Source organism: Triticum aestivum, chromosome 5B (assembly GCF_018294505.1).
Source record: "Triticum aestivum cultivar Chinese Spring chromosome 5B, IWGSC CS RefSeq v2.1, whole genome shotgun sequence".
NCBI classification, from domain to species: domain Eukaryota; kingdom Viridiplantae; phylum Streptophyta; class Magnoliopsida; order Poales; family Poaceae; genus Triticum; species Triticum aestivum.
Genome location: NC_057807.1, coordinates 258,795,135 through 258,822,247, shown reverse-complemented (window position 1 = coordinate 258,822,247; position 27,113 = coordinate 258,795,135). Strand labels below are relative to the sequence as shown.

Below are 27,113 nucleotides of genomic sequence, written 5' to 3'. Positions count from 1 at the left end.
AAATAGTACAGATGGATAGATTGGATTTTTCTGATCATTTTTCATATATAATTTGTCTGATTTGGAGTTACAGAATAAAAGTTATGAATTTTTTAAAGTTTAAACTATATTCTGGAATTTCCTATATTAGATTAAATCCAGAAAATCAATTATTGCGTCAGCCTGACGTCAGTGTGACATCAGCAGGTCAACGGGACACGTTCGGGTCAAACCTGATAGTGGGTCCCGCGTGTCAGTGTGATTAATTAAACTAAAATTAATTTAAACTAATCCTAATTAGTTAACATGGCTGGGCCCCACCTGTCATTGACTCAGGGGAGTCAACCAGGGCCCACCCGTGGTCAAACCCGGGTCGGCTGCACCGGCGTTTAGCCGCCGGCGAGCCCGATGCGGCGGCGGAAGTGATTTTTGCCTTTCCGGCAACCAAACGAGCCGCGGAGGCCACCAGAGAGGAGCTGAGGTCGAACCGCAGCTCTTGGTGGAGTCCATTGGGGTCGGGGTGGCTGGAGTTGGTGCCGGCGACGACTTTGGCGGCCACCAGAGTTCGGCCAAAGTCGAACTTGTCGCTAGGGGGATCGGTGAGGTGCAGGGAGTAGCTAGTTAGGTGCTACATGACGCGGTGAGCATGATGGACACCGTGGAGTGGCCGGAGGATGACCGGGAGCACGTCGGCGACGAGCTCCACGGCGGTGGATGCGGTTGAGCTCCGGGAGGTCGCTACACGGCTCGGGAGCAAGAACGGAAGGGAGGGGAAGATGGCTAAGCTCATAGTGAGTGCGACGAAGCCCTTGGTGCGGCCGGGGATGGACCGGAGCGACGACGGCGTTGAAGGGGATCTCCGGCGACGGCGGACTCGGGTGAGGTCGGTGCGGTGGACTCGGGCGTTGCGAGCGCTCGGGGCTCGGCTTGCTCGATGAAGTGGACAGCGGCGGAGCTCCTGGACACGACGAGAGGACGCACGGGCGGCGGGGAGCGCGGCTACGACGCAGGCACGGCGGCGGTAGCGTCGGCCATGGCTGGGGCGTGCGAGGGGGAGGAGCTGGAGAGGAGAGGGGGTGTCTGGGGGGTTCGGGAGAGAGAGGGGGAGCGATCCACGACGTCACCCGGCGAGTGGAGCGGCGAGGCGGCGAGCAGGTGCGTGGCGCGCGCTGCGGTCGCCGTCGGGCACCTGCCTGCGTGGCTGGCCGGCAAGCAGCTCGCTGGAGCGGCGCTGGGCTGGGCCGGCAGGTGGGCCGGGTGCTGGCGCCAGGTAAGTTTTGCTATTTTCTTTCTGTTTCTGTTTTTTAAAACTTCTGCAACTTTGTTGATTTATTAAAAATACTTAGGCAACTCCTAAAATCACCAAACTACTCCTGGTCCATAGTTGGATTATTTCCAACATGAAACATTTTAGTTTGGGGATATTTGAGCATCTGAATATTTTATATAATTTTAAATGCCCAAACTCAAATATCTATGATTTAATTCAAAGACCCTAAGATGACCTAGGAAAATGTGCATCACTTTTGGCAGAGGTTCTGAACCAAGACAAAAATGGTGGGCATTTTAGAAGGGCATTTCAGGTTCATTGAAAAAGTTTTTAGTAAACCCTAATTGGTTTCAGAGGGGACTGGGGGTTCTGTCATTCCCATTTCAGGTTTCTGATGCAAAAATAAACATGATGCAACACTCTAATGCATGACTAGCTAGGGTGTGACAACTCACCCCCACTCAAAAGAATCTCGTCCCGAGATTTAGGTTCCTCCGGAAAGAGGGCGGGATACTCGAGTCGAAGACGATCCTCCCTTTCCCAAGTTGCTTCATCCTCAGAATGGTGCGACCATTGAACTTTGAGAAACTTGATATTATGACGTCGAGTGGTACGCTCGGCCTGATCGAGGATACGAATGGGGTACTCTCGATACGTAAGATTATCTTGGAGATCAAGCGTTTCGTGGTCCACTCCACGGATAGGATCCGAGAAGCAACGCCTGAGTTGAGAAACGTGGAAGACATCGTGGACTCTGGAGAGATGCGGAGGTAGTTCCAACTGGTAGGCAACTTCTCCTCGTTTGGCGAGAATGCGAAAAGGTCCAATGTAACGAGGAGCCAATTTGCCTTTGATACCGAAACGATGGGTTCCCTTCAGAGGGGTAACCCGAAGGTAAGCCTTCTCGTCAATCTCGAAAGTCATAGCCTTATGTTTTCGGTCATATTGACTCTTCTGACGGGATTGGGCTGTTTTCAACTTTTCACGAACGATGCGAACTTGCTCTTCTGCTTCCTGAATCATATCCGGGCCAAAGAATTGTCTTTCCCCGGTCTCTGACCAGTTAAGGGGTGTTCGACACCGTCGTCCATAGAGAACTTCAAAAGGGGCTTTACCCAAGCTAGATTGATAGCTGTTGTTGTAAGCAAATTCGGCAAATGGAAGGCATTTCTCCCACTCCATTCCGAAAGAGATAACAGAGGCTCGAAGCATGTCTTCTAGAATCTGGTTGACGCGTTCTACTTGACCACTCGATTGAGGGTGAAAAGCGGTGCTAAAGGAAAGGCGGGTTCCCATAGCGTTTTGGAAACTTTCCCAAAATCGAGAGGTGAAAAGACTTCCTCGATCCGAGTTAATTTCCAAAGGAACACCATGGAGAGACACTATTCGGGAGATGTATAAGTCTGCCAGCTGACTAGCGGTTATACTCTCACGAACAGGTAAGAAATGGGCCACTTTGGAAAGACGATCGACAACGACAAAGATAGCATTATTCCCTCTCTTGGTCCTGGGAAAACCGGTAATGAAATCCATACCAATTTTATCCCATTTCCATTCAGGAATAGCTAGGGGTTGAAGGGTGCCAGCAGGCCGTTGATGCTCTGCTTTTACACGACGACAGACGTCGCAATTAGCAATATACTGAGCAATTTCTCTCTTCATCCTAGTCCACCAGAACCTCTGGCGTAGGTCCTGATACATCTTGGTACTACCGGGATGAATGGTGAGAGGAGATTCATGAGCCTCCTTAAGGATCAACTGCCGTAGATGCTGGTTCTTGGGAACCACTAAACGGTTCTCAAAGTACACAACACCATGATCATTTGTGGAGAAACAACTAGCACCTCCGCTAGCAATGTTCTCCTTGATCTTAGCTATTCCCTTATCTCGCTTCTGGGCAGCGATGATTTGATCCGTAAGAGTAGGTTTCGCCACCAAGGTGGAAAGAAATCCTTGAGGAACAATGTGAAGGTTAAGCTTCCGAAATTCCTCATGGAGAAGCGGTTGACTTTGTTGTAACATCAGGTTGTTACAATAAGATTTACGACTTAGCGCATCAGCCATGACGTTGGCTTTCCCTGGGGTGTAAGTTATTCCTAAGTCGAAATCTGTGATCAACTCGACCCAACGTCTTTGCCTGAGATTCAAATCCGGTTGGGTGAAGATGTACTTCAGACTTTGGTGATCAGTGAATATTTCGCAACGATTACCGAGGAGGTAATGTCGCCAGGTTTTAAGTGCATAGACTACAGCTGCAAGCTCTAGATCATGAGTAGGATAATTCTCCTCATGTGGGTGCAATTGCCGTGAGGCGTAAGCAATTACGTGTCGATCTTGCATGAGAATACAGCCTAGTCCTTGTCGCGAGGCGTCGCAGTAGATAACAAAGTCCTTAGAGAAGTCTGGCGGTACCAGTACGGGAGCAGAAGTCAGGCGTCTTTTCAGTTCCTGAAAGCTGTGCTCACATTGTGGAGTCCATTCGAACTTTTTATCTTTCTTGAGGAGTTCGGTTAGAGGTTTAGCAACTTTGGAGAAGTTCTCGACAAAGCGACGACAATAGCTCGCTAGGCCAAGGAAACTCCGAACTTGCTTGACCGATTCAGGTGGAGTCCAATTAAGGACGGCTTGAACTCGCTCAGGGTTAACAGCAATACCTTTACCAGATATTACATGACCCAGATAGGTCACTTCTGACAACCAAAATTCACATTTAGAGAATTTGGCATAAAGACGATGCTCTCGAAGTTTCTTCAACACTAGCCTTAGATGTTCGGCATGTTCTTCCTCGTTCTTGGAGTAGATGAGTATATCATCGAGGTAAACCACGACGAATTTATCCAAATACTCCATGAAGATTGAGTTCATTAACCGAGAAAAAGTGGCTGGAGCGTTGGTTAAACCGAAGGACATGACGGTGTACTCGTATTGGCCATAACGAGTAACAAAGGCCGTTTTAGGAATGTCCCCGTTCCTGATTTTGATTTGATGGTAGCCCAACCTCAAATCCATTTTGGAGAAGACTGAGGATCCAGCGAGCTGATCATACAGGTCGTTGATCCTGGGGAGCGGATATTTGTTCTTGATTGTGACCAAATTGACAGGTCGATAATCTACAACCATCCGGTCCGTACCATCCTTCTTCTTGACGAAGAGGACGGGGCAAGCCCACGGAGATGAACTAGGTCGGATGAAACCCTTTTTCAAGGACTCATCGAGTTGTTTCTTAAGCTCGGCTAGTTCTAGTGGTGCCATCTTATAAGGTCTTCTAGCAATCGGGACGGTTCCTGGAATGAGGTCTATTACGAACTCAACATCCCTGTCGGGTGGAACACCTGGCAATTCCTCTGGGAAGACATCCGGAAAGTCACGGACTACCGGGACGTCCTCAAGGTCTGGCAAAGGGCTGGCGTTAAGAGAATATAACTGTCGCTTGGCTATTCGGGTCAAGACATTGACTATCTTCCCCGAAGGATGGGTAAGTTGAACAGTCCTAGAGAAGCAATCAATTTGGGCATGATGAACTGACATCCAGTCCATACCCAGAATGATATTAATATCTGAAGATTTAAGGGCTATCAAAGATGCGAGGAAAACAAGTCTGTCGACTTGGATTTCATTTCCATGGCTTACTCTAGAAGTTTGCCATTTGGATCCCGGAGTTTGAATTACCATAGAGGTTGGCATGTCACAGAATGCGATGTTATGCAAACGAGCATAATTTTCGGATATAAAAGAATGAGAGGCTCCTGTATCGAAAAGAACAGATGCCGGGTGGCAATTAACAAGAAGCGTACCAAGAACGACGTTGGGATCCTCTTGAGCTTCCTCGGCAGAGATACAGTTGACATGGCCACGTGCAGCGGTGGCCGGCTTGGCGTGGAACACTTTCCCTGTCGGCTTGCCACGGCCAACAGCTTTAGCAGATTGGTTGGGGTTGGTCTGGGGACACTCACGCATATAGTGGCCAGATTCCCCACACTTGAAACAAGTTACGGAACTGGTACGTGGAGGAGCATTGTTGGTTGGACCACCATAGGGCTTGGCTGGTGCAGACTGTTGAACGGGGCGAGGCGCCTGGAAGGATGGCCTCGGTGTGAACCTGGGTGGCAGGGCAGTGTTGGGCACCCACACGCGGCGCTTCTGAGGACCAGCACCGGATGAGGAACCCACGTCACGGCCATGCTTGCGTGTTGCGTCATAATCAGTCTGACCAGTCTCAGCACTGATGGCCTTGTTAACAAGTTTCTGAAAGGATGTGCACTCATGCAGACGGAGGTCGCGGCGAAGCTCAGGACTAAGCCCCTTACGGAACCTTGCTTGCTTCTTGGCATCGGTAGAAACTTCCTCAGTGGCATATCGTGCGAGGTTACCAAACTCCCTGCTGTAAGCATCCACAGAGAGTCGGCCTTGGGTGAAATTGCAAAATTCCTCACGTTTACGGTCCATGAGACCCTCCGGAATGTGATGTTCACGGAAAGCCTCGCTGAATTCAGCCCAAGTAGTGACATGGCCCGCTGGGCGCATAGCTCCATAATTCTCCCACCATAGACTGGCGGGGCCTTCAAGATGATATGCAGCAAAGGTGACCTTGTCAGCCTCAGCTACTAGCGCAGAACGCAGTTTGTGAGAAATACTGCGAAGCCAGTCATCAGCGTCGAGAGGCTCGACGGAGTGGTGGAACGTGGGTGGATGTAACTTAATGAAATCACTGAGCGACACCACGTTAGTCCTCTGATGGTGTGCTGTGTTCTGTTCAATACGCTCCAACAAACGGTTGGTCTCCCGTTTATTTCTCTCAGCTTCCATCATAACCTCGGCTAGGGAAGGAGGATGAGGCAGATTTGCATTCCTGACTTCACTGCCTTCGGCCTGCTCTTGAGGAGCAGGGTTAGTGCGCGTGTTGACCATCCTAGGTAAACAAGACAATGATTTAGTCAGAATGATAAGATTCCGACATAGGATACAGAATGTAAGGAATAACTCGGAATGCAAGATGATCATCCGTATGACATGGTAGATACAGAAACTGCTTCTTTATTCCATCGTCATACACACCATACAAGGTTTAGTACAAGACCAAACAAGGTACTATTACGGTGAAAGGAAGATTACATCACATCGGAGGCATCCCAAGCTCCTATACATTATTTTTCTACACCTCCGGAAGCGGTACAAACTAGGTCATATCCCACGAGTCACGCAGGACGATAGACGACACAGCTAGTACAAACTAGTGATACTACCACTAACTCAGACCGATCCGTAGTAGTCCTCGTAGAAATCACCTCCATAGCCTGGAAGCTCAACATGATCATCCGGGAACAGACGATCTCGCGGAGCTTGTGGACCATAGGGGCTAGGATGAGGTCTTGGACCAACAGACGGTGGCCTGCGGGGACCGCGAGGTGGGGTGATGCCTCCTACATCACGCCAACCCATCACGTCTGGCAGAGCAGATCTCACAGGATAGAGATCGCGCATATCCGAATATCCAGCTTGCACCGCCGGTGCAAACCGAGTCAACGTGGCCCAATGGTCAGCACGGGTATTAAAAAGCTCTAGCCTCAAGGCCCGATTTTCACGGTCCTTATCCTCGAGCATCTCAGCAGTGGTGCGAGTCCGTGAATCCTCCTGAGTGGGGTCAGCATAGATAGCCTGGAGATACCCTTGTGCTCCCGGAAGTGATCCTGGCATATACCGGAAATCAGAGTCCCGAAATAGGCCAGACCTGACTCGCATGATGGTCATCATAGAGTAGGCGGCGTCCTGCACAGCCATCTCAATAGTAACCCCGAGTCCATAGGAGCAGTGAAGGGGCTCGGTGGATCCAGGATAAGATGGAAATATCCTGACAGTGCAGAGATACTGGCTTTGATTAAAGTCCCGAAATTGCTCTTCGACCGTGTACTCAGGATACCAACGGTATCCAGCCTCAGTCATTACCCTGACCAACATGGCGGTATGGCCGGGTACATCTAGGCATCGAGTCAGGCGAACCACTTGATTGAGGTCGCGAGTGGCCATCTGAAAGCACAACCATAATGCAAAGGCATTAGAATTTCTAGCAAAATTTCGGCAGCATAACAGCTGTAAATGCTCAAGAAGGATTTTGAGACATTTGACAAAGGATTTCATACACACTCAACATCATCATATCAAGTTCTGAGTCCATCCTAGCAACATAATGTGGTAGTAGAACTGAACTAGGCTTGTATTCATCAAACCTATAAGGTACTACTGATTAGTAACACGTGAACCTGATAGAGAGAAAAGATCCTAATTCCTTAACCCCCGGTGGAAGAATAGACTGACTCAGATCAGAATGTCATAAGATAAAGGAGAAAAAAGAGCCTTACGTTCCAACCCACAAACAATTCCCCTACATATAACTAAAGAATTTCTAGACTCAACATCGACCAGTTTGGCTTGGAGAACCTACAGGCAGTCCGGCTCTGATGCCAACGCTGTCAGGACCCCGACTCGATGACACATCGATCTAGCCTGTAACACCTCATATCACTTTGCGGCCTCACGCACGGTATCCCCACGGGTGTCGCCTTACCTTTGCCCGGGACCGTTTGCGCCTTTTGGCTCACGTATATGATAGTGTCGCTAGCATCCATATGATAAGGAGCCCGGGCTGACATGACTAGTTGTAAACCCAAAGTGGCACAGACTTACAGGGACAGGCATCCATGACCCAGCTTCGAACGTGTCGGTCATCAGCAAGTGGGTCCGGGCTGTAGCACTGGGCTAGCAGGACTCCGGTAAACCGGGCTGTAGCGGGATAACAGGACTCCGGTACTCAATGCGTGACATTTCCCCGAAGGGACAGACACAGGAACGAAGAAGGACACATGCCGGCCAGCCTAAGTGTTCCAGAGCAGTAGCAAGCTACCATGGCTCAGTGGTAACACTAGGAGACATTTCCCGGTAAGAGAGGCTACTAAAGATAAACAACTAGATAGTCAGATCCCACACATATCAAGCATTTCAATAACATACACACAATATGCTCGATATGTGCAAATACAACATGGCATCACAACATGACTCTACGACACAAGTACTTTATTTAAGGCTCAGGGAGCCATACATAATCATACACACAGGTACGGGTCACACGACCCAGCATTCAAGTCATACAGTCATACAAACCAGCAGCGGAAGTAACTTGTCTGAGTACAGACAACTAGTAAAATAAAAGAGGCTTGGAAAGCCTAGCTATACTACGTGGTCCTTCACAAGCTCAGGATCACCACCTGGGCCTTAGCCTACTCATTGATGTCAACGTCTACGTAGAACCCATCAGAAGGGGTTGCAGCGTCTTCTGTAAAAATGTAAATTATAGCAACATGAGTACAAAGGTACTCAGCAAGACTTACATCAGATCCTACATACATGCATATTATCAAGAAGGGTTGGTGGAGTTGTTGCAGCAAGCCAGCTTTGACTCTTGGCTAGGCTAACCTACGAGACTCCAACTTGAAATGGTTTTGCGTACACGAGTCCACTACTCACCACTTCAATACACTACCGAGGATCCACCTCCGTCTTCCTACGGAAGAGCCATCCTCGGCACTCACACTTATCTTGAGGCTTTTAGTAGTTTCCATTTACTTGTCTATGAACTGTATAGGCAACCAAGTAGTCCTTTACCGCGGACGCGGCTATTCGAATAGATCATGATAACCCTGCAGGGGTGTACTTCTTCATACATGTTTCCACCACTTAGCGTCTGCACACGACATGTGCTCGGCAGACTTCAAGCGAAAGCCGACGTGGGTGTAGACCACGACCTACCTAAACACCTAAGTCTCTAGTCCAGGTTTATCGCCTATCCAGGTTCCATCCGCAGGGAGTCCGGCCGAGGTTTCCCATACGGCCCCGAACGATGTGAACAGGGTTCCCGAGATACCTAACGGGTATTCGGTACACCGTGCCACGTACCTACCGCATCACAGCCCACCCCTACGGTCAGCGCTGTCCACGGCCTCCAGTAGGCTACAAACACCAGAAACTACTTGCAACTCCTGGACAGAGAACTAGGGTGGAATAAGAAGTCGAGCGGGGTCATATTTCAGGGCCCAATGCATGGTAGTAGCTGTATCTTAAATCACACATACAGATCTCAGTGCTTAAGGTCGGCTTTCAATGAAACAACCCACCATGTACTCCTACATGGCCTCTCATCGATACCTTTACCAAATCGTGTTCACCACACCACTCTCATTACCGACATAATCATTTCACTCTAGCCCATCACCCAGATGAACCAGACCTGACACGACTCTAAGCATAGCAGGCATAGCAAGGTAGGAACAACACATACATATGGCTCAATCAACTCCTACACATGCTAGTGGGTTTCATCTAGTTACTGTGGCAATGACAGGTCATGCAGAGGAAATGGGTTCAACTACCGTAGCACACAGCAGTTTGAAACGCGTTGTCTTAATGCAGTAAAAGAGAGCAGGAGCGAGAACATGGGATTGTATCGATATGATCAAATGGTTGGTTGCTTGCCTGATGATTCGATGCACTGATACGGTTCTTCGTTAGGGTAATCACGGTACTCCTCAGAGGCAGAACCTGCCGCAAAGAACACCGATACACAACCATCACCAAACAATGTGCAACAATATGATGCATGCATGAAACATGGCAATATGAGTGAGTTGGGCTAATGCAAGTAGGACCAGAAGGGTTTGAACCAATTTGAATCAAAGATTCAAATTTTAAACTCAAACATGGCCCTTTAAAGTGTTTTTCCTTGTTCTGCATTAAACATCAGGTTAACTTGTTTAATCATGCATGAAAATAGTACAGATGGATAGATTGGATTTTTCTGATCATTTTTCATATATAATTTGTCTGATTTGGAGTTACAAAATAAAAGTTATGAATTTTTAAAGTTTAAACTATATTCTGGAATTTCCTATATTAGATTAAATCCAGAAAATCAATTATTGCGTCAGCCTGACGTCAGTGTGACATCAGCAGGTCAACGGGACACGTCCGGGTCAAACCTGACAGTGGGTCCCGCGTGTCAGTGTGATTAATTAAACTAAAATTAATTTAAACTAATCCTAATTAGTTAACATGGCTGGGCCCCACCTGTCATTGACTCAGGGGAGTCAACCAGGGCCCACCCGTGGTCAAACCCGGGTCGGCTGCACCGGCGTTTAGCCGCCGGCGAGCCCGACGCGGCGGCGGAAGTGATTTTTACCGTTCCGGCAACCAAACGAGCCGCGGAGGCCACTGGAGAGGAGCTGAGGTCGAGCCGCAGCTCTTGGTGGAGTCCGTTGGGGTCGGGGTGGCCGGAGTTGGCGCCGGCGACGACTTTGGCGGCCACCGGAGTTCGGCCAAAGTCGAACTTGTCGCTAGGGGGATCGGTGAGGTGCGGGGAGTAGCTAGTTAGGTGCTACGTGACACGGTGAGCATGATGGACACCGTGGAGTGGCCGGAGGATGACCGGGAGCACGTCGGCGACGAGCTCCACGGTGGTGGGTGCGGTTGAGCTCCGGGAGGTCGCTACACGGCTCGGGAGCAAGAACGGAAGGGAGGGGAAGATGGCTAAGCTCATAGTGAGTGCGACGAAGCCCTTGGTGCGGCCGAGGATGGACCGGAGCGACGACGGCGTTGAAGGGGATCTCCGGCGACGGCGGACTCGGGCGAGGTCGGTGCGGTGGACTCGGGCGTTGCGAGCGCTCGGGGCTCGGCTTGCTCGATGAAGTGGACAGCGGCGGAGCTCCTCGACACGAGAGAGGACGCACAGGCGGCGGGGAGCGCGGCTACGACGCAGGCACGGCGGCGGTAGCGTCGGCCATGGCTGGGGCGTGTGAGGGGGAGGAGCTGGAGAGGAGAGGGGGTGTCTGGGGGGTTCAGGGGAGAGAGGGGGAGCGATCCACGACGTCACCCGGCGAGTGGAGCGGCGAGGCGGCGAGCAGGTGCGTGGCGCGTGCTGCGGTCGCCATCGGGCACCTGCCTGCCTGCCTGGCCGGCAAGTAGCTCGCTGGAGCGGCGCTGGGCTGGGCCGGCAGGTGGGCCGGGTGCTGGCGCCAGGTAAGTTTTGCTATTTTCTCTCTGTTTCTGTTTTTTAAAACTTCTACAACTTTGTTGATTTATTAAAAATACTTAGGCAACTCCTAAAATCACCAAACTACTCCTGGTCCATAGTTGGATTATTTCCAACATGAAACATTTTAGTTTGGGGATATTTGAGCATCTGAATATTTTATATAATTTTAAATGCCCAAACTCAAATATCTATGATTTAATTCAAAGACCCTAAGATGACCTAGGAAAATGTGCATCACTTTTGGCAGAGGTTCTGAACCAAGACAAAAATGGTGGGCATTTTAGAAGGGCATTTCAGGTTCATTGAAAAAGTTTTTAGTAAACCCTAATTGGTTTCAAAGGGGACTGGGGGTTCTGTCATCCCCATTTCAGGTTTCTGATGCAAAAATAAACATGATGCAACACTCTAATGCATGACTAGCTAGGGTGCGACACATGTGCATGTAGTTCAATTTTGAATTATGCACATAAATGCTTAGAAAACTCAGTTAACGTATAAAATGTCCAAACGATCCCCGGAAAATTCTAAAATTTAACATGACACTCCTGTTGTTCTATGTTGACACCAGAAAAAATTAAAAGCAACAAGAGGTGACGAATATCATTTTGTCCACAAAGGTGACACGTTTCCCTAACAGAACCATGAGGCTTCTTGTGAGAAGCTCTAGTTTATGAGAAGCTTATACCATAACCTGCCCTAAATGGGACAATATTTTTTACACCAGCATGTTGATACCATTCCATGATAGCATGCCAAGGTTCATGAATTTCAGATGGGTTTTGGATTTACTATACAAAAGCAAGTACCTCAACATTTGCCGGAGAGCCACGATGCCGTGGTGTTCGAAATTCATCCCATTTCTTGCATGGGACATAAGCATAAACCCATGGACACATATATGATTTTACAACCCATTTTGGTGCACTGGAGCATGTGCATGTAGTTTACTTTTGAATTGTGCACCTGAAATGGCTAGAAACCCAAGTTAATGTATAAAAATGTCCAAACGAACCCTGAATAATTCCATTTTTTACGACACACCTATAGTTGCATGTTCACTACAGATAAAAGTTCTAGCAATTCAAACACCCTCCATTGTCGCTGTGACCCCATTATGTAATTCATATCAAGATGAAAAATCAAGTAGATCGCACACAGTTTATTATCACCAACCGTGTGAGATGCAGTACTAAATATCTTGGAGCATCGTCGGAGTATAGTACACCTATGGCTTACCTGAAAAGGTGCATCGGCTACAGTCCACAGCCGGCGTGTCAAGCACACTAGCTCGCTCCCCAAATATCATCTCACTATTCAATCGTCGCCAAGGAAAGATGGGGATGTGGACCCGCGTCGTGAGGGCAACTTCGGCGGCCCACTCCGGCAAGAGCGCGACTGTAGCCTCCATGCACATGCTAACAAGGTGCATGAACGCGGCCGCAATCTGCGACCGGGCGGCCAAGGCAGCCCAAACGGCCGCTGTTGCTTCTCAGGTGGTGGCAGCAACATCTGCCTTGGGGATAGCAACTGGCGAGAGCGGCACGGCAGCTATTCGTTCCACAGCGGCGGCCTTAGCCCTGATGGAGGCTGCCCACGCCCAGCTCGTGGCGATCACCGCATAAATCGAACGAAGCTTCTTCGACAACGATTGGCGACCCACGACCGAAGAGTTGGCAATCATCGAGAGCGTTCGAGCAGCCGCCCGTTCCTCCGCCGCATACCTTACCACGACGGAGCCCGTCCAAGCCCAGATCGCGGTCGCCCACGCCCGGCTCGTGGCAGCCGTTTCCAAAGAGATGGTGGACGCGGATGGCGAGATGCTTGCCGAGTATGGTGCGATGGATTCCATGGAGCCCCTTCCCCAGGAGATCGTCAGGCGCGAGCTGGACATGGAGGAGGCGGTGGAGATCGACGAGCACTAGCCATAGTAGTACTCTTTGATTTGTTTAATTAAGAGCATCGATCTTTAATTTGTTAGAGTAATGTTTAGGTCAGCTAGCTCTATTTAATCGCTGAACTTGCTCGATTAAGAAGTGTGGGTGTGCTATAGTCTCCTTTGTGTACCCAAATTATGCAATGACGTGGATGACCACTGTAACCAGGGAAATTCGAACCAAAATTTTTAACGTTCAAACTCATCACACGGGTTAAGCTATCAGAATCATTTGTGATGTTCACTTATCATACACAGTGCTGAATAAGGGACCGTGACTGATGACACTTTGCGCGCCAGTTCCAAAATTTTCGGCTTCCGCAGAAATATCTACCTCCCCGCCCCCTCACCCTTACCAAAAGCCACAATTCCCCTGTTTCCGCCTTCCTTTCCAAGTTGAAACCTTCACTCCTTGCTTGTAGCGCCTACTCCTCGCCGGCGACCCTCCTTCACGCTGCTCGCCCTTGTCGATCCAGGCAGGTAATCCACACCCGACCCCCATCCTCCTCCTCCTTCCACATCCCACATGCCCCGACCGCTGGCGCAACACCTTCTACCCAAATCACCGACCTCTCCCCCCAAATAAGCGCCGCCCTAAGCCATGGTGCACGCAGTGTAGCCAGGAGCTCAAGAAGCATTTGGCAGCGGAGAAGCAAATCGCGGCCGCGCACGCGGATGAGGTCACGATGGCTGCCATTCGTGCCGACCCCAGATCTTTGAGGAGCACCTCGCTGTCGAGGCCACCGTCGACACCTCGCACGCTGACACCGCGATGCGGTTGGCTGATTTAAACGACAGTTCGTGGCTTTTTCTCGAGGCCACCCTCGGTGCCTTCGACAAAGACTACGAGGTGTTTTCTCAGCGTGTCCGTGCTTACCTCAACTCGAGAGCCAGCAGGTTGGTGCCCGGAGCGGCTCAGGCAACTCACCACTACGATGAAGGCACCCACGATGTGGAGGCCTCGCCCTCTTCCATGTCCAAGGATCCAATCATCATCGATATCTCCAACGATGAGAAGTAGCTTGTCTTATTAGCTCACTATAAGGACCTATGTTCAGTTTGCTAGCTATGCCAGTTAAGCATGCTCGTTTACCCGTTGCATGTGCTGCTCCTACCTTTCCTTAACAAATTCTAGTGAATTGTGCTATCTACTTTTACCATGCAATATGTTGCTCTAGTGTATATGTTCTATATGTCGTGCAATCTGGTGCTCACTTATTAACTGTTTGGTTAATTAGTTGTCGTCTTCAGTTATCTATTCGGTTCAATTCTGCAAATGTCATGTTCAATTCTTCAGGCTGCAATTTTGTATTGTCTTTCATGTGAGAAATAAATCGAATTTATCTTTACAAAATACATGAGAAACAAATACAAAGGCTATATTTCCAAGTTGTCAAGCATGCTTAGTTTGGTTAACTGTCTGATCTTCTAGTATGTTATACATTGTGCAATGTGGTGCTCAACTAACGTTTGGTTCATTTGTTGTAGTGTTTAGTTAACTGTTTAGTTCAATTCTGCAATGCGATATTCAATTATTGTGGGTGCATTATGTTATTGTATACCATATGAGAAATAAATCGAATTTGGATGTACTAAATGCATGAGAAACAAATACAATTGCTATATTTCTAATTTTTTAGTATGCTTGGTTTCGTTAACTGTCTGATCTTATTTTAGGAGTATGTTATATTCTGCAATGTTGTGCTCAGTTAATGTTTAGTTTATTTGTTGTGGTGTTTAGTTAACTATTTGGTTCAATTTTGTTATGCGATGTCTAATTATCGTGGGTAAATTTTTCTATTGTTGTGCATGTGAGGAATAAATCGAATTTGGTTGCACTTAATACATGAGAAACATATATAATTGTTATATTTCGTAGTTCTTAATCATGCTTGGTTTGGATAAATGGATTTTCCATGTGGCTTGACTTAATCTGATGAATCTGCAATGTGCTTATTTTTTATCAACATATTTTACTGATAGCATGTGAACTCTCACTTAACCTGATCACTAACTACCTTATATGTGTTGTAGGAAAACAATGGGAAGCACTGAGGTTTACAGTCGAGGTTTGCACATGCATGGTCCTTTGTCTAATAGCACATTATTATGCAATTGCTGGAACCATTCTAATATTTAGGTTTTAAACAATTTGGTCTTGCACATGTAGGTCCTGCTGTCAGAGGTTTTGACCCACTATTCGACCCTTTTTGCATACGGGGAAATGAGTTGTCCATGAATATCAGTCAAGTCAAGAAACTCAGAAAGATTGTTAGGATAAAGAAATTAGCGATGAAAACAATAAGATCTTTGTCTGCACAATGAACAAGACATCAATTCACTACACTATGGTACTAACTATTATACCTTGCCTTTTTTATTCCTTTGTCCCATTTCCAATATAGAGAAGATATTTATGCACATCCTTGTTTTCAGGCCTTTCCAAAGCAGTTCACTGATGATTACCTCTCAACCTGTATGGGAAGGTATTCATAAAACACCCACAGTTCAATATTGAAGTGTTTCTGAAGAAGACGAAGGATGGACGGTCAATCATCCACATGCACCGGCATAAAGTTGCAAAGACCTTCAACATCAATGAAGGCTCAATATTCGCCTTTCGCTTTAGCAGTTTTCCAGATGAGATTCATCTGTCTATGTACCGTCTATGATGCTAATTTTGAAAGGTTATAGATGTTGCATGTGAAACATGGTGCTGGTACAGTTGTGTAATAGGGTAGCTAAGTGCTGAAGCTATATGATGTTGTACTCTAATGTATTTCAATTATGAAATCCTGCTTCCTTAATATGAAAATGAAATATATTGTGTGCTTAATACAAAATTTCAATTAAATTAATAAATGGATTATTAATAATATTACAATTAGCCTGCAAATGGCCAATTAGCATGCTAATTGGGTTTTTCTATTGCAAACGATTATTGAGAAAACACCATGGGCGATGACCTCGGGAACGCACGCAATTTCTAGGAATAAACCATGTTGGATTTATGAACAATCACACACGTCATCCTCTTGAAAACTGTTTGCGTTAGGTCACCTGGCGCAAACGTTTACCACATAAAAACTGTGTGCGATGGACAACCTTTCCCATATAGTTTCTTCTACACACCGTGTGTGATGCATTCAATAACGGATGTACTTACGACCGAAAATGATTTGGCCTGTATAATTGTATTTTTTTAGCATAATTGTACGTATAACCGTATTTGATCACTCGTCCGACACACACGACCTCATTTTGCCAAGCGTGTGTGCCAGGAGGGCCTATCCCCGACAGTTTCTGGGTCGTGTGGGAAGGAACCCCCTATCACAGTCACTCACTTGGCGACAGTTCGAAACGCCGTCGCGGTAAGGGGTTAAAAACCATTTGTATAGCACCTCGATGTACGAGTGCTCTCATGCGTGTACGCACCCGCCTCATGGTCCCTGCCACCGCTTTCTCAACTCCTCATCCCCTTTTTCCTTCTTCGATGAGATCAATCCCACACACAACGATTAAATTCCCCACTGTCGTATTCATGCAGCTCACGCACCACTGCCGATGGCACCTCCTTGATCTAGTCACGCACGGCCAAAGATCCTCTTCCTCGGTTTCACTCATGCCCTCCCGTTCCAGCATTCCGTCCCTCCACGCAGAGCAACCTACGTGAACGCCAACCAGTGCATGCACATGAACGTGCGCTAGTGTCACAGCCACGCGGGATGAGGTGCGGGTGGGGTCGTCGGCGATGCTGCAAAGAGGGTTATCATCACTATGAGGGAGGCGGCTGTCGTGCTGCAAGCCAAACCGACTTAAGCTAGATCGACGGCGTTGCGAGGGAGGGCGTCCGTTGGGCTGCAAGCTGAACCGACTTAAGCCGGATCAACTACATTGCGAGGGAGGGCGATCGCCGTGCTGCGAGCAGAACCGATGTAAGCCAGATCGACAACACTGCTACAAGGACCATCCTAGCGTTGGAGACGACGACCCGATGTTGCGACCGACAGGGCATTTTGCTGCGACTGGTCGAGTGATTTGCTAGGACCAATGAGGCGTTCTACTTCAACCTGCTGGGGCGATTTGTTGGGACCATGTGTGGCAATGATGGGATCAGTGCTGCAGGGTGGTGCAACTGCCCGCACCAGAGTTAGGACATGCGAGGTTTTCTGCCGTAGACAGTGGCGCAATTTGCTGGGACCGATGAGGCGTTTTGCAGCAACCAATGGGGGAGATTTGTTGGGGACAACGCGCAGTGATGCTGGGATCGACGCTGCAGGGTGTTGCACTCGCTCACACCCAAAGCTGGGAACGGCGAGGCCACATGTTGTGACCGGGCGAGGCAAGTTGCTGGAGCCGGAAAGGCGTTCTACTGCGACGTCAGGGGTGATTTGTTGAGAATGACGCACGATGATCCTGGGATCGGTATTGTGGCATGGTGCAACCACCCGGATCTTGGACCGAAGTGCGGTGTTGCAAGCTCTAGGCCTACAACAATGCGGGCTATAAAAGTGGCGAACACGGTGCTGCATCGGCGATCGGCGACGACAATGCTAAGACACGACCGCCCGTGCTCGAAACAGCACATCTCGAGTTGTGACGAGCCTCCAAAGGGTAGTTGGCGACAACCATGCTCCGAACCAAGCTGCAACAAGGACACGGTGGAGTGTGGCGAAAGAAGTTTTGATGTGCCTGTGCGGCGAGCCGGCAGGGAAGGAGGGGGTTGTGCCGAACGAGATATGAACACATGGGATGTTCTCTCCCTCCGTCCCTCCCTCTTGTGTGTGTATTGTGCGAGTGGGTTAATGATCCAACAACCAAAATGAGCGATTTGATGGCCCACAGGGTGACCTATCTAACATTTGCATTGGTTGCCCGACGCTAAGCATTCCCCTTCTCAGATAGAGACACAAACATTATCATTTTAAATAACTTTTATTTTCAATTATTGAGCGTTAGCCTTATTAACATATGGACTGACTAGGTGTCAGGTGACTGAAAACCCAATTTAGGCCAGTCAATTCGTTATGAGCCGTTGGATGCAAGATGGATGGTCAGATAAGTTTCTTCAACATCCAACCCTTATGTCCATCTCCTTCCCAATCGCCCCACGAACTCCCAGCCACCATCGCTAGCGGCCGGCGGCGCTCCCGCGCTAGCCTCGCCACCCATCCTCTAACCTCGACGATGATCAGTTTTCTCTGACAAACCCCCCCCCCCCCCGCGGTGTCCCCCTTCAAAGTACCCCTAAGATAGATAATGGGGCCGGCTGCCACCCTAAGCAAAAAAGAGTGATCCAAATATTATTTTCAGGCGAATTACAAAGTAGCTAAAATGATTAACATACAAAGAAACATCATAGCCTTGGCAGCGGCGACCCGTGAGGAAACTCAACAAAGGCAACAGCTCTTCGTGGGGAAGAAGCAGGGCAGGACACAGGAGGAGCTGCTGAAAGTGAGGGTGCGCAATTAAAAACAGCACCACTATGAACTAGCCCATCCGTTCATTTACACAGGACACATTTGTTATTCTAATCCGGAGTCACAGTTGACCTCATTTGCCTCCATCGCAAGGTCCTGACTTGGACGACAAGCACATCACAACTTGCCATGTGTGATGATGGGGCATGGCCAGACTCATCTTTGGAACCATATTTAAAAGCGAAAGAACTCTTCACGTATAGAGTATGGGTTGGACAGTGCAACTTGAATCTGCCTGCAAGGCGCGTATATATAAACCAAGAGGACAGTCCATCAAAATATTCACAGTTCAACAGCAAAGCCAAGATCAAAGTCAGAATCAATGGAGTTCCCCTCTTCTTCTTCCCTGTTACTCATCCTGCTTCCTCCCGTGCTGTACATCTCCTACCACATCGCGAGGAGCCTCGCCAAGAAGAAGCCCACCACCCACGGCCTCAGGAGGCACCCGCTGCTCGGCCACCTCCCGGCGTTCCTCAAGAACCGGGACCGCTTCCTCGAGTGGTCCACCGAGCTCATCGTCGCCAGCCCTGACCTCAGGATGGGCTTCTGGATCCCCGGGATGACCACCGGCATCGTCACCAGCAACCCGGCCGACGTCGAGCACATCCTCCGCACCAACTTCGCCAACTACCCCAAGGGCGAGCGCGCCATCTCCATGCTGGTCGACTTCCTCGGCCACGGCCTCTTCAACTCCGACGGGGAGCAGTGGCTGTGGCAGCGCAAGAACGCCAGCCTCGAGTTCACCACGCGCTCGCTCCGCGGTTTCCTCATCGACTCCGTGCAGGCCGAGGTCGGGAACAGGCTGCTCCCGCTGCTGCGACGCGCCGCGGCCGGCGGCGTGGTGCTCGACATGCAGGACGTGCTGGAGCGGTTCGCGTTCGACACCATCTGCATGGTCTCGTTCGGGCACGACCCATGCTGCCTCGCCGACGGCGGGGCCCTGACGGAGGGGAAGTCGGACTTCATGCGCGCGTTCGGCGAGGCGCAGGACCTCATCGTCAGCCGGTTCCTCGACCCCGTCGCGGCCTCCTGGAAGGTCAAGAAATGGCTCAACGTCGGCAAAGAGCGCCGCCTGAAGAAGGCCATCGCCGACGTCCATGGGTTCGCCATGGAAATCGTCCGCTCCCGCCGTCAAAGTGCGTCTGGGGAAGAAAACAGAGACGACGTCCTGTCAAGGTTCGTGGCGAGCGACGAGCACGGCGACGAGGCGCTCCGGGACATCGTCCTCAGTTTCCTGATCGCCGGCCGCGAGACCTCGTCCTCGGCGCTCACGTGGTTCTTCTGGCTCGTGTCCTCCCGGCCGGACGTCGTGGCGCGCATCGCCGACGAGGTCCGCTCGGTCCGGTCCATGGCAGGCACTCGCCCCGGCGACCCGTTCACGTTCGACGCGCTCCGGGACATGCGGTACCTGCACGCCGCGCTCACCGAGTCGATGCGGCTCTACCCGCCGGTGCCTATCGACTCCCAGTCGAGCGCGGCGGACGACACGCTCCCCGACGGCACCCACATTGGGGCCGGCTGGAACATCACGTACAGCGCGTACGCCATGGGGCGGCTCGCGGTCATATGGGGCAAGGACTGCGCCGAGTTCAAGCCGGAGCGGTGGCTCGGCGACGATGGCGCGTTCCGGCCTGAGAGCCCGTTCCGGTACACGGTGTTCCATGCCGGGCCGAGGACGTGCCTCGGGAAGGAGATGGCCTACGTGCAGATGAAGTCCATCGCTGCGAGTGTGCTCGAAGAATTCGCGGTCGACGTCGTCCGCAAGAACGCTGGCAGCGGCGGCGTGCCGGAGCACGTGCTTTCGGTGACGCTCAGGATGAAGGGCGGCTTGCCTGTCCAAATCTAACATATAAATCCTCCTAGAGTACCCGTCCATCCGGGGGCATCGCTAGCGCGCGTCGGTTTTGACCACCCGATCGATCTCCTACGATCGTTTTTTGGCTACTGGCGGCTGGTCAGCCGTCCGTTTTTTTCCACTTTCGTTCCTGATTCTGGAGAGGATGGCAGGTGGGGCTCAATAGACGTGGGGCCACGGAGTCAACCTAAGTTTCCTTCATCTTTTGGTACGCGGAGTCTTCATCGCGTGCTCGCCAATCGCGATCTGGGTAAAAGCAACCCTATCCCACGAGCCAATCCTGCAGCCGCCTCCCCGCTTCCTCCGCACCTCGCCCCACGAGCCCCTCTCCCCTCTGCCGCCTCCTCTCCTTCACTTTTCTCTCGGCGTCGCCACCAAAGGAGGCGCACATGGGCGGTGGATCCGTGCCAGAGAAGAGCGGCGGGGACTGCGCTCCGGTAGCAATGGGGTGCAGCCGGCCGCGGGGAAGATCGCGCCGCCGCCCTTTCCTTCCTCCATCCCCGCCCCTGCCACGAACCCCTCCTCTTCCCCTTCCATACCGGCCTCTGCCGCTCTCCTCGTTGGGCATCACTCCATGTTGCGGAGGACGGTTTGCAGCCTGTGCAGTTGAGGTGAGGAACGGAGGTGGGGGGAAGGAGCAACAATGGGGAAGATGTTGTGTGCGTTGTGGGAAGCAGCTTGTTGAAAGCCCTGGCTGGCCAGGGGATAAGAGCAGGAGGTAAAAACCCTAGATGCCATCCTCTCATTCGGGCTGCATCCCCACGTCTCGTGTTGCCCTCTCTCCTCCCCATTGCTCTGCTTTCCCCCTGATTTCTCTTTTCCATTTTTCTCCTTTGTGGTTTGACTAGGCGGTTTATAGGGTCATCCAATTTTTATTTGCAGGTGCTAATCTTGCTGCAAGTTGTTGGCTGGGTCTCTTTCTCCCTAGGGAAGGCATAGTAGACCTCGGGGAAACCAAGGATCTTGCGGTGGCTATAGCGATGCCCCTATCATCTCATCCCTCTTTCTATGTGCTTCTCTCCATGGACAGCATCGCCATGGCCAGATCGATGGTTAAAGCCATAGGTGAAATATATTTCTCTTTATTAGTCATTTGTGACAAGCACACTCTTCCTTGATTCGATTTTCTTCAGGATGTGATTATTTACTATTTTTCTCTCGATGCAGCATTTTCCCTTGATTAAATTCAGAAGATGGCGCTCGTTGCCAGCGGGATCTCGAGGAACATGTGACCTCCATGGTGTTCACTGCTAGACGGTGTGGCAAGGAGGGGTACCTTCTGCGGCGATCTTTCTTGGGGAACCCTGGGCAACCGTCATCCAGGTCTCCTACTAAAGCTCCTCCTCGCCACCACGAGTGCACGCCATGTCTTCCACCCTGACATGTAAGTTGCGTTCCACCCATCCCCATCTCTCTCTCTTGTTTATGTTGTCTGATTGAATGATTATGGTGATCTCATGATTGTGGAATATTTCTTGCTCTTCTGGGCTTGTGGAAGTGGCCACTTATGGAGGCTGATTGATTTGGTTGGTTCGATAGGATCCCAACCTGAGGAGAATGATGGTTTGGAGATGGCTAGGTAATGTGATAGATTCAGACATCTTATTTGTTGGATGTGTATTTCTTTTTAAATAGGCAATATGTTCTTGTTTGATTGCTCTACAAGGTCTCAAATAGTCAGCTACCATCATTCTTAAATCAAAGGAAAGATTACTGCAATTGTAGTTATGATATGTGCTAATAATGAATTGAAAACATGAAAATTGTAACCTGAAGGTTTGAGCGTTGTCACCTAACCTTTTCTGTTTATAATGAACACCAGGGTATAAATCTTCAAGTGTCTTTCTTGTTTAAGCTTGTGTTCGATTAGCTTGCAGCCCTTGGTAGCACTAAGACTTCACTGGCATCATTTACAACCCTATTGGCTCTCTTTGCAGCGGCCTGTGGGGCATCGACCAGACTGGCAGCGCTTCCAGGCAGGAGAGGCTTGGGGGCCTCGTGGGTTGGGAAGATGGCGGCCACCCGGGTTTCTTCGATCGATCTGCGATCTGGACAGGGCCACGGCAACGCGGGCGTCGGGCGTAGGCGACCGACCCTCTGCAGCCACGCGTTGATAGGTAGAAGGCATAACACTCCTCCCACCTTTGCTTCTCCCCTCCTCCCCTTCACTTCCCACTCCTTTCCAATCTAGACTACCCACCTACGTCCACATCTTTTTTCTCTCGATTTGTACTACTTGATTCTCTGGTTCTCTTATAATCTTATTTTGATTCCTCAACTTTTAGTTACCTGTCGAGACTATAAGAAGAATTTTGAGGAAGAATTTGATCAAGAAGACCAAGGTGAATTATGTCTCTCTTGAACACAGTCACGCCTGTTCCTGCATTTTTGGATTTTTCTGTGTAGTAGAGCACATGCCATGATTTTGTACTCCTCTTCCTTCCGCAACCTTGCCTGCCGAGCGCACTGAGCTGTTTTGCTGTACAAAGAGCCTCTCCTTTTCAATGTGCCATGGTGTCCCTCTCCAGGCTAGCTCCAAACTTTTGACCCCATCATTCCCATGGTGTCTAAGAATATCATAGGGAAGAGGCTCTGGGAGAGGGGGTTTGGTTTTACTTTTCTGGTTTTGCAACACGATGCGACGAATTTCTCTTGCACGTATGGCTTTATTCCTTCATTTACCATATGCAAATCTTAATCTTCAATTTGTTTGGTTTCCTATGAGTGGAGATTACTATGATGCTATGTAAGCGTAAAGTGTAGAGTGAATCAGATATGTGCTAGGTCCACTAATTTAGCTCATTACCTTGCTTCATTGTTGTGTAGATGCAAAACTTGTTTTCCCTTTTGCTGAATTTGCCACTATTTTTCATTTCTTCTCATTATTATCTAATCAAAGTGACTCGACGTATTTGAGGCTCTCGTGCATGTCTGGTTTGGACTTGCCCTTATTTTTTACCAATCACTAAACTAAACTGTATAAATAAAATAGACCCCCTCCTTTCCAACACCTTATATATTATTAGAGTGAGCAATAACATGTTATCATATTCGGTTTCTTGTGAGCAGCACTTCAGTTTAGATTGTCATATACTCTTTGCTATATAGCATTTTTTGCTTATATCTATTGCCTATTTCGCATAGAGAGATGGTTTGCTTTGGAGAGGAATTAGATAAGGCCCATGAGTCCTAAGTAAGTGTGATAAGCAAGCCCTGCACTTCTATTTACTATTAAGCGTCAACTAAATTTTTGATAATGGCATTTCAGAGATAATACAATCAATCCAACTGTTAATTTTGGTGTGCTTTTTGGACGGACTAATATGAAGACGCTGGCTAGCTCGCATTGCCATCATATAGTCTAGAAGCAAGGGCAAGGATTATAGGGAAAATGAAGGTACAATGCTCCCAATATATTTTACCTTCTCGGCGAAGTTTTGGTGCTTGCGCAAGAAAATAACACCATCATTATACCTACTGCTCATTTTTTATTCAGGCAATTAGCCATCAATAGGAAAAGCCAACTAATTGTACTTTCTCTATTGCAGAGGTGAAATTACTACTACTTTTCGAAAGTTTTTTTATGCATGTTCCCCTTTCTTAATCTTCTATTTTTTCAAATGTACATATATGTGCTTATAATCATTATTACACTTGGTTCTACTGCAAGAGCATACTTTATCTTTCCATTTCCATCAATCCATCTTGATGTGTGATTGGGTTGTTGTGTGATGCTGTTAGCTATTGATATGGTGTCTGCTTATGTCTGTTCATAAGTACGCCCTTTGCCTATTGTTCGGTTGAGACGTATAGCAAGCACAAGAAAAATCTGCTAATGAGTCCTTAGCTAGCTTTTGATATTTTAGTCTTCTGGCCTTGTTCACACATAGCTCCAGAATTAGGAAACTAGAAATAACTGATTCTTGTCCACAAAAAACAGCTAGGTAATTTTCATAGACCTTCTGACCTTCATTATTATATGCTTTTGCATTTGTTGCATTCGTTCTTTCAGGTTGTTTCATTATTTTTCCATGTTGGCTTTAGGATGCCCAGTGTATTTCAGCTCATATGTACATGTATTGTGTATGGTTTATTTGTCCTATCTGCCGGTGTCTGAGCATGACAAGCAGCAAAGAGGGAGGGGGGATTTTTTAAGTACAAAGCAAAATGTGCACAAAATAGATGCGGCTCACAATGTCATAGCATAGACTGGAAAAAATATACATTGTATATATATATCATAAATACTATTATCCAGTGCTCACGATTTATGTTCACATAGATACATGGTAACAACAACATACCTGGTTTTGTGGATAATGACTACTCCAGTGCCACAACAGTAGAATACACTAGACTGGTCAAAAGTGCTCCATTGCCTCAATTGTAGAATACACCGGACTGGCCAAAAGTTGTCCATAGCCACAACTGTAGAATATATGTCGCAGTTTGACCTTCATACTCTCAATTTGAAGCTTCATATCATCCTGTTTAGCCAAAAAATATCATAAATTGCACATTCATTTGGGTAAACATGTTGGCTTTCATGTAGTGATATTTTGCTTTGGCAGTGTGCATCGTATGATGCTGAGGCCTAGAGATGAACCTTTCCATCATCTTAAAAGAAAAAAAGTTTGTACCCAATAGAATGAAATACTTTTGCCCAGGGTGTAACAGCTACCTGGGAATGAGAATGCCTAAGGTCTCTTGCAGTTTCTGAAACTTCTTCCTGCAGATCAAAGATATCTCAGAAGCTATCTCCCCGGAAGCTCCTGTAAACTGAATATCCACTGCTGCTGCTACTGAGCTGCGCTACTGATGTGATTGATTGTGAATTTGTCTTCAGGGTTGTATCAGCATGGTAAGAGATCTCGCTGCCAGCACTGCCTAAAGGGCTAGCTTCAGGATTGACCTATTTATATTTACGAGTGTGTGATCACATTGCGATGGCAGAGATGACTGGCGGAATAATACAGTTGATGTTCCATTTCTGACAGCCCACTCTGCTGTAGACAGAATAGTTAGTAACACTCTAATACACTTTTTTTGTTTGTATTCAGTTGATAGGTGTAATCAACAATTTTCAGAAAACAAAATCAAATGCAGACTTGAGTATTACCTGAGGGCGCACTGGAAAGGCTTCCAGAGCTAGGAGAAGAAACGGTTGAAGAAGATATGGTCTTGGGTGTTTCATAGGCATCAGGTGTAAGAGTGCACGAATGACAGTTTGCCCTTTGAAACGACGTACGCCGTACAGAAGCTTGGAATGCATTCAGAGATTTTTGTTGAAGTCTTGCTTCCTTTGAGCTTCCTGCAAACAATCAACAATGGTAGCCACACGATTAAGATTGCACTAGGCAATTCTTATCCTATACTGTACTGGGTTTTATTCTTTATAAAAATTGTTCAGCCTAAATTTTCTGCAAATTTCCATATTGAACTTGGAACCAAGTAGTTGCAGTGCAACCTTCAGTGTTAGGCTGGTAGCTGGGGAATTAAATGAGAAGACAATGATAATCCTACCAAATGCTTTTCTCACTATATATCACAGTGCTCCAGCTAATCATCCTAAAAGTTTTCCAAGACGTATAGTGGTAACATTAGACACTACCAACATCAAACGTGGTGTAGAACTGAAATTAGTATGACAGAGAGAACTAATAAAGGGGTGAAAGTTTCTTATGACAGTAATATCGTCCGTTTTCGTCCGACCAGTTTCGTAAGTTGTCCTTGGTCGTCCGTATATGTTTCTCCTTGGTAAGTTATGTGGGATAGAATTCGAATTTCTGTTATGGGCCACTGAAAAATTGCCCCATGTGCTAATTTTTTGGACTTCTTTTGTAATTAATAGTCTCACCCTGCTTCTTTACATCAAATCCTAGCAACTTATATATGTGCTAGATATGCAAGAATCAAACAAGCGAGCGAGGCCTGCCGCATAATGCCACCAATCGAAAAACAACTCCGACGAGGAAGACCAGGCTGCTATCAGCAACCAGCGAGCGAGGAAGGAACCAAAGAATAGAAATAGCCCGTCGGCTTGTGCAGCCGCGGAGCATCCTGAAGACCCCTGTGACACTAAAAGAGGGGAGGGAAGGGTGGATGGAGGAGGAGCAGAGAATCACCTCCAGGCGAAGGAGTTGGTGTCGCAGGCGACGACCCCCGCCAGGGGCAGTGGTCGCGGCCGCCGTCCCAGTCGACGAGCGCGTTGGCGACGTTGCCGAAGCACGCCTTGACGGACATTAGCGTCTCCCCCGTCTCCTATGCCGCCGCTGCCAACAGCCCAAGCACCGCCGCACGACGACGGCGCTAAAGCGACTGTCCTTGCCTTCTCCCTCCGCCGCCTGCGCACTCCGTACGGGATCGAGAAATCTCCTCTCCGGACCCACCTTGTGTCCGTCAGGGGAAGAAGCATAGCCGTGGTGGTGTTTTTTTTTTGACGGGTGTGTGGTCTTGTGTCAGCGGGGAGGGGAGAAACCGGGGGAGATGGACACGACCTGCGAGCGAAGAGAAAA

General features: G+C 48.7%; 1 protein-coding gene and 2 long non-coding RNA genes across 14 annotated transcripts; 2 read left to right on the top strand and 1 right to left on the bottom strand.

The window, feature by feature from the left end:
* Nucleotides 1-15,659: 15,659 nt before the first annotated feature.
* Nucleotides 15,660-25,558, bottom strand: LOC123111259 (uncharacterized). Its single transcript, XR_006454335.1, has 3 exons — nt 25,280-25,558; nt 24,903-25,085; nt 15,660-15,737 (listed from the first exon to the last, which is right to left on the bottom strand). It is a non-coding gene; the product is annotated as an uncharacterized lncRNA (long non-coding RNA).
* LOC123111257 (cytochrome P450 94B3-like) lies at nt 19,066-20,589 on the top strand. The gene has a single exon (XM_044532018.1). It carries the CDS (start codon nt 19,066-19,068, stop codon nt 20,587-20,589), a length of 1,524 nt encoding a protein of 507 aa, XP_044387953.1.
* Nucleotides 20,675-26,025, top strand: LOC123111258 (uncharacterized). Of its 12 annotated transcripts, none has more exons than XR_006454332.1 (10): nt 20,675-21,316; nt 21,481-21,663; nt 21,766-21,982; nt 22,097-22,177; nt 22,536-22,715; nt 22,884-22,940; nt 23,743-23,995; nt 24,095-24,148; nt 25,334-25,459; nt 25,659-26,025. It is a non-coding gene; the product is annotated as an uncharacterized lncRNA (long non-coding RNA). The 12 variants fall into 12 exon arrangements; XR_006454333.1 differs by having other exon boundaries at nt 20,678-21,316; nt 23,743-23,791; nt 23,867-23,995; nt 25,334-26,025; XR_006454324.1 differs by lacking the exon at nt 24,095-24,148 and having other exon boundaries at nt 20,686-21,316; nt 23,743-23,791; nt 23,867-23,995.
* The last annotated feature ends 1,088 nt before the right edge of the window (nt 26,026-27,113 follow it).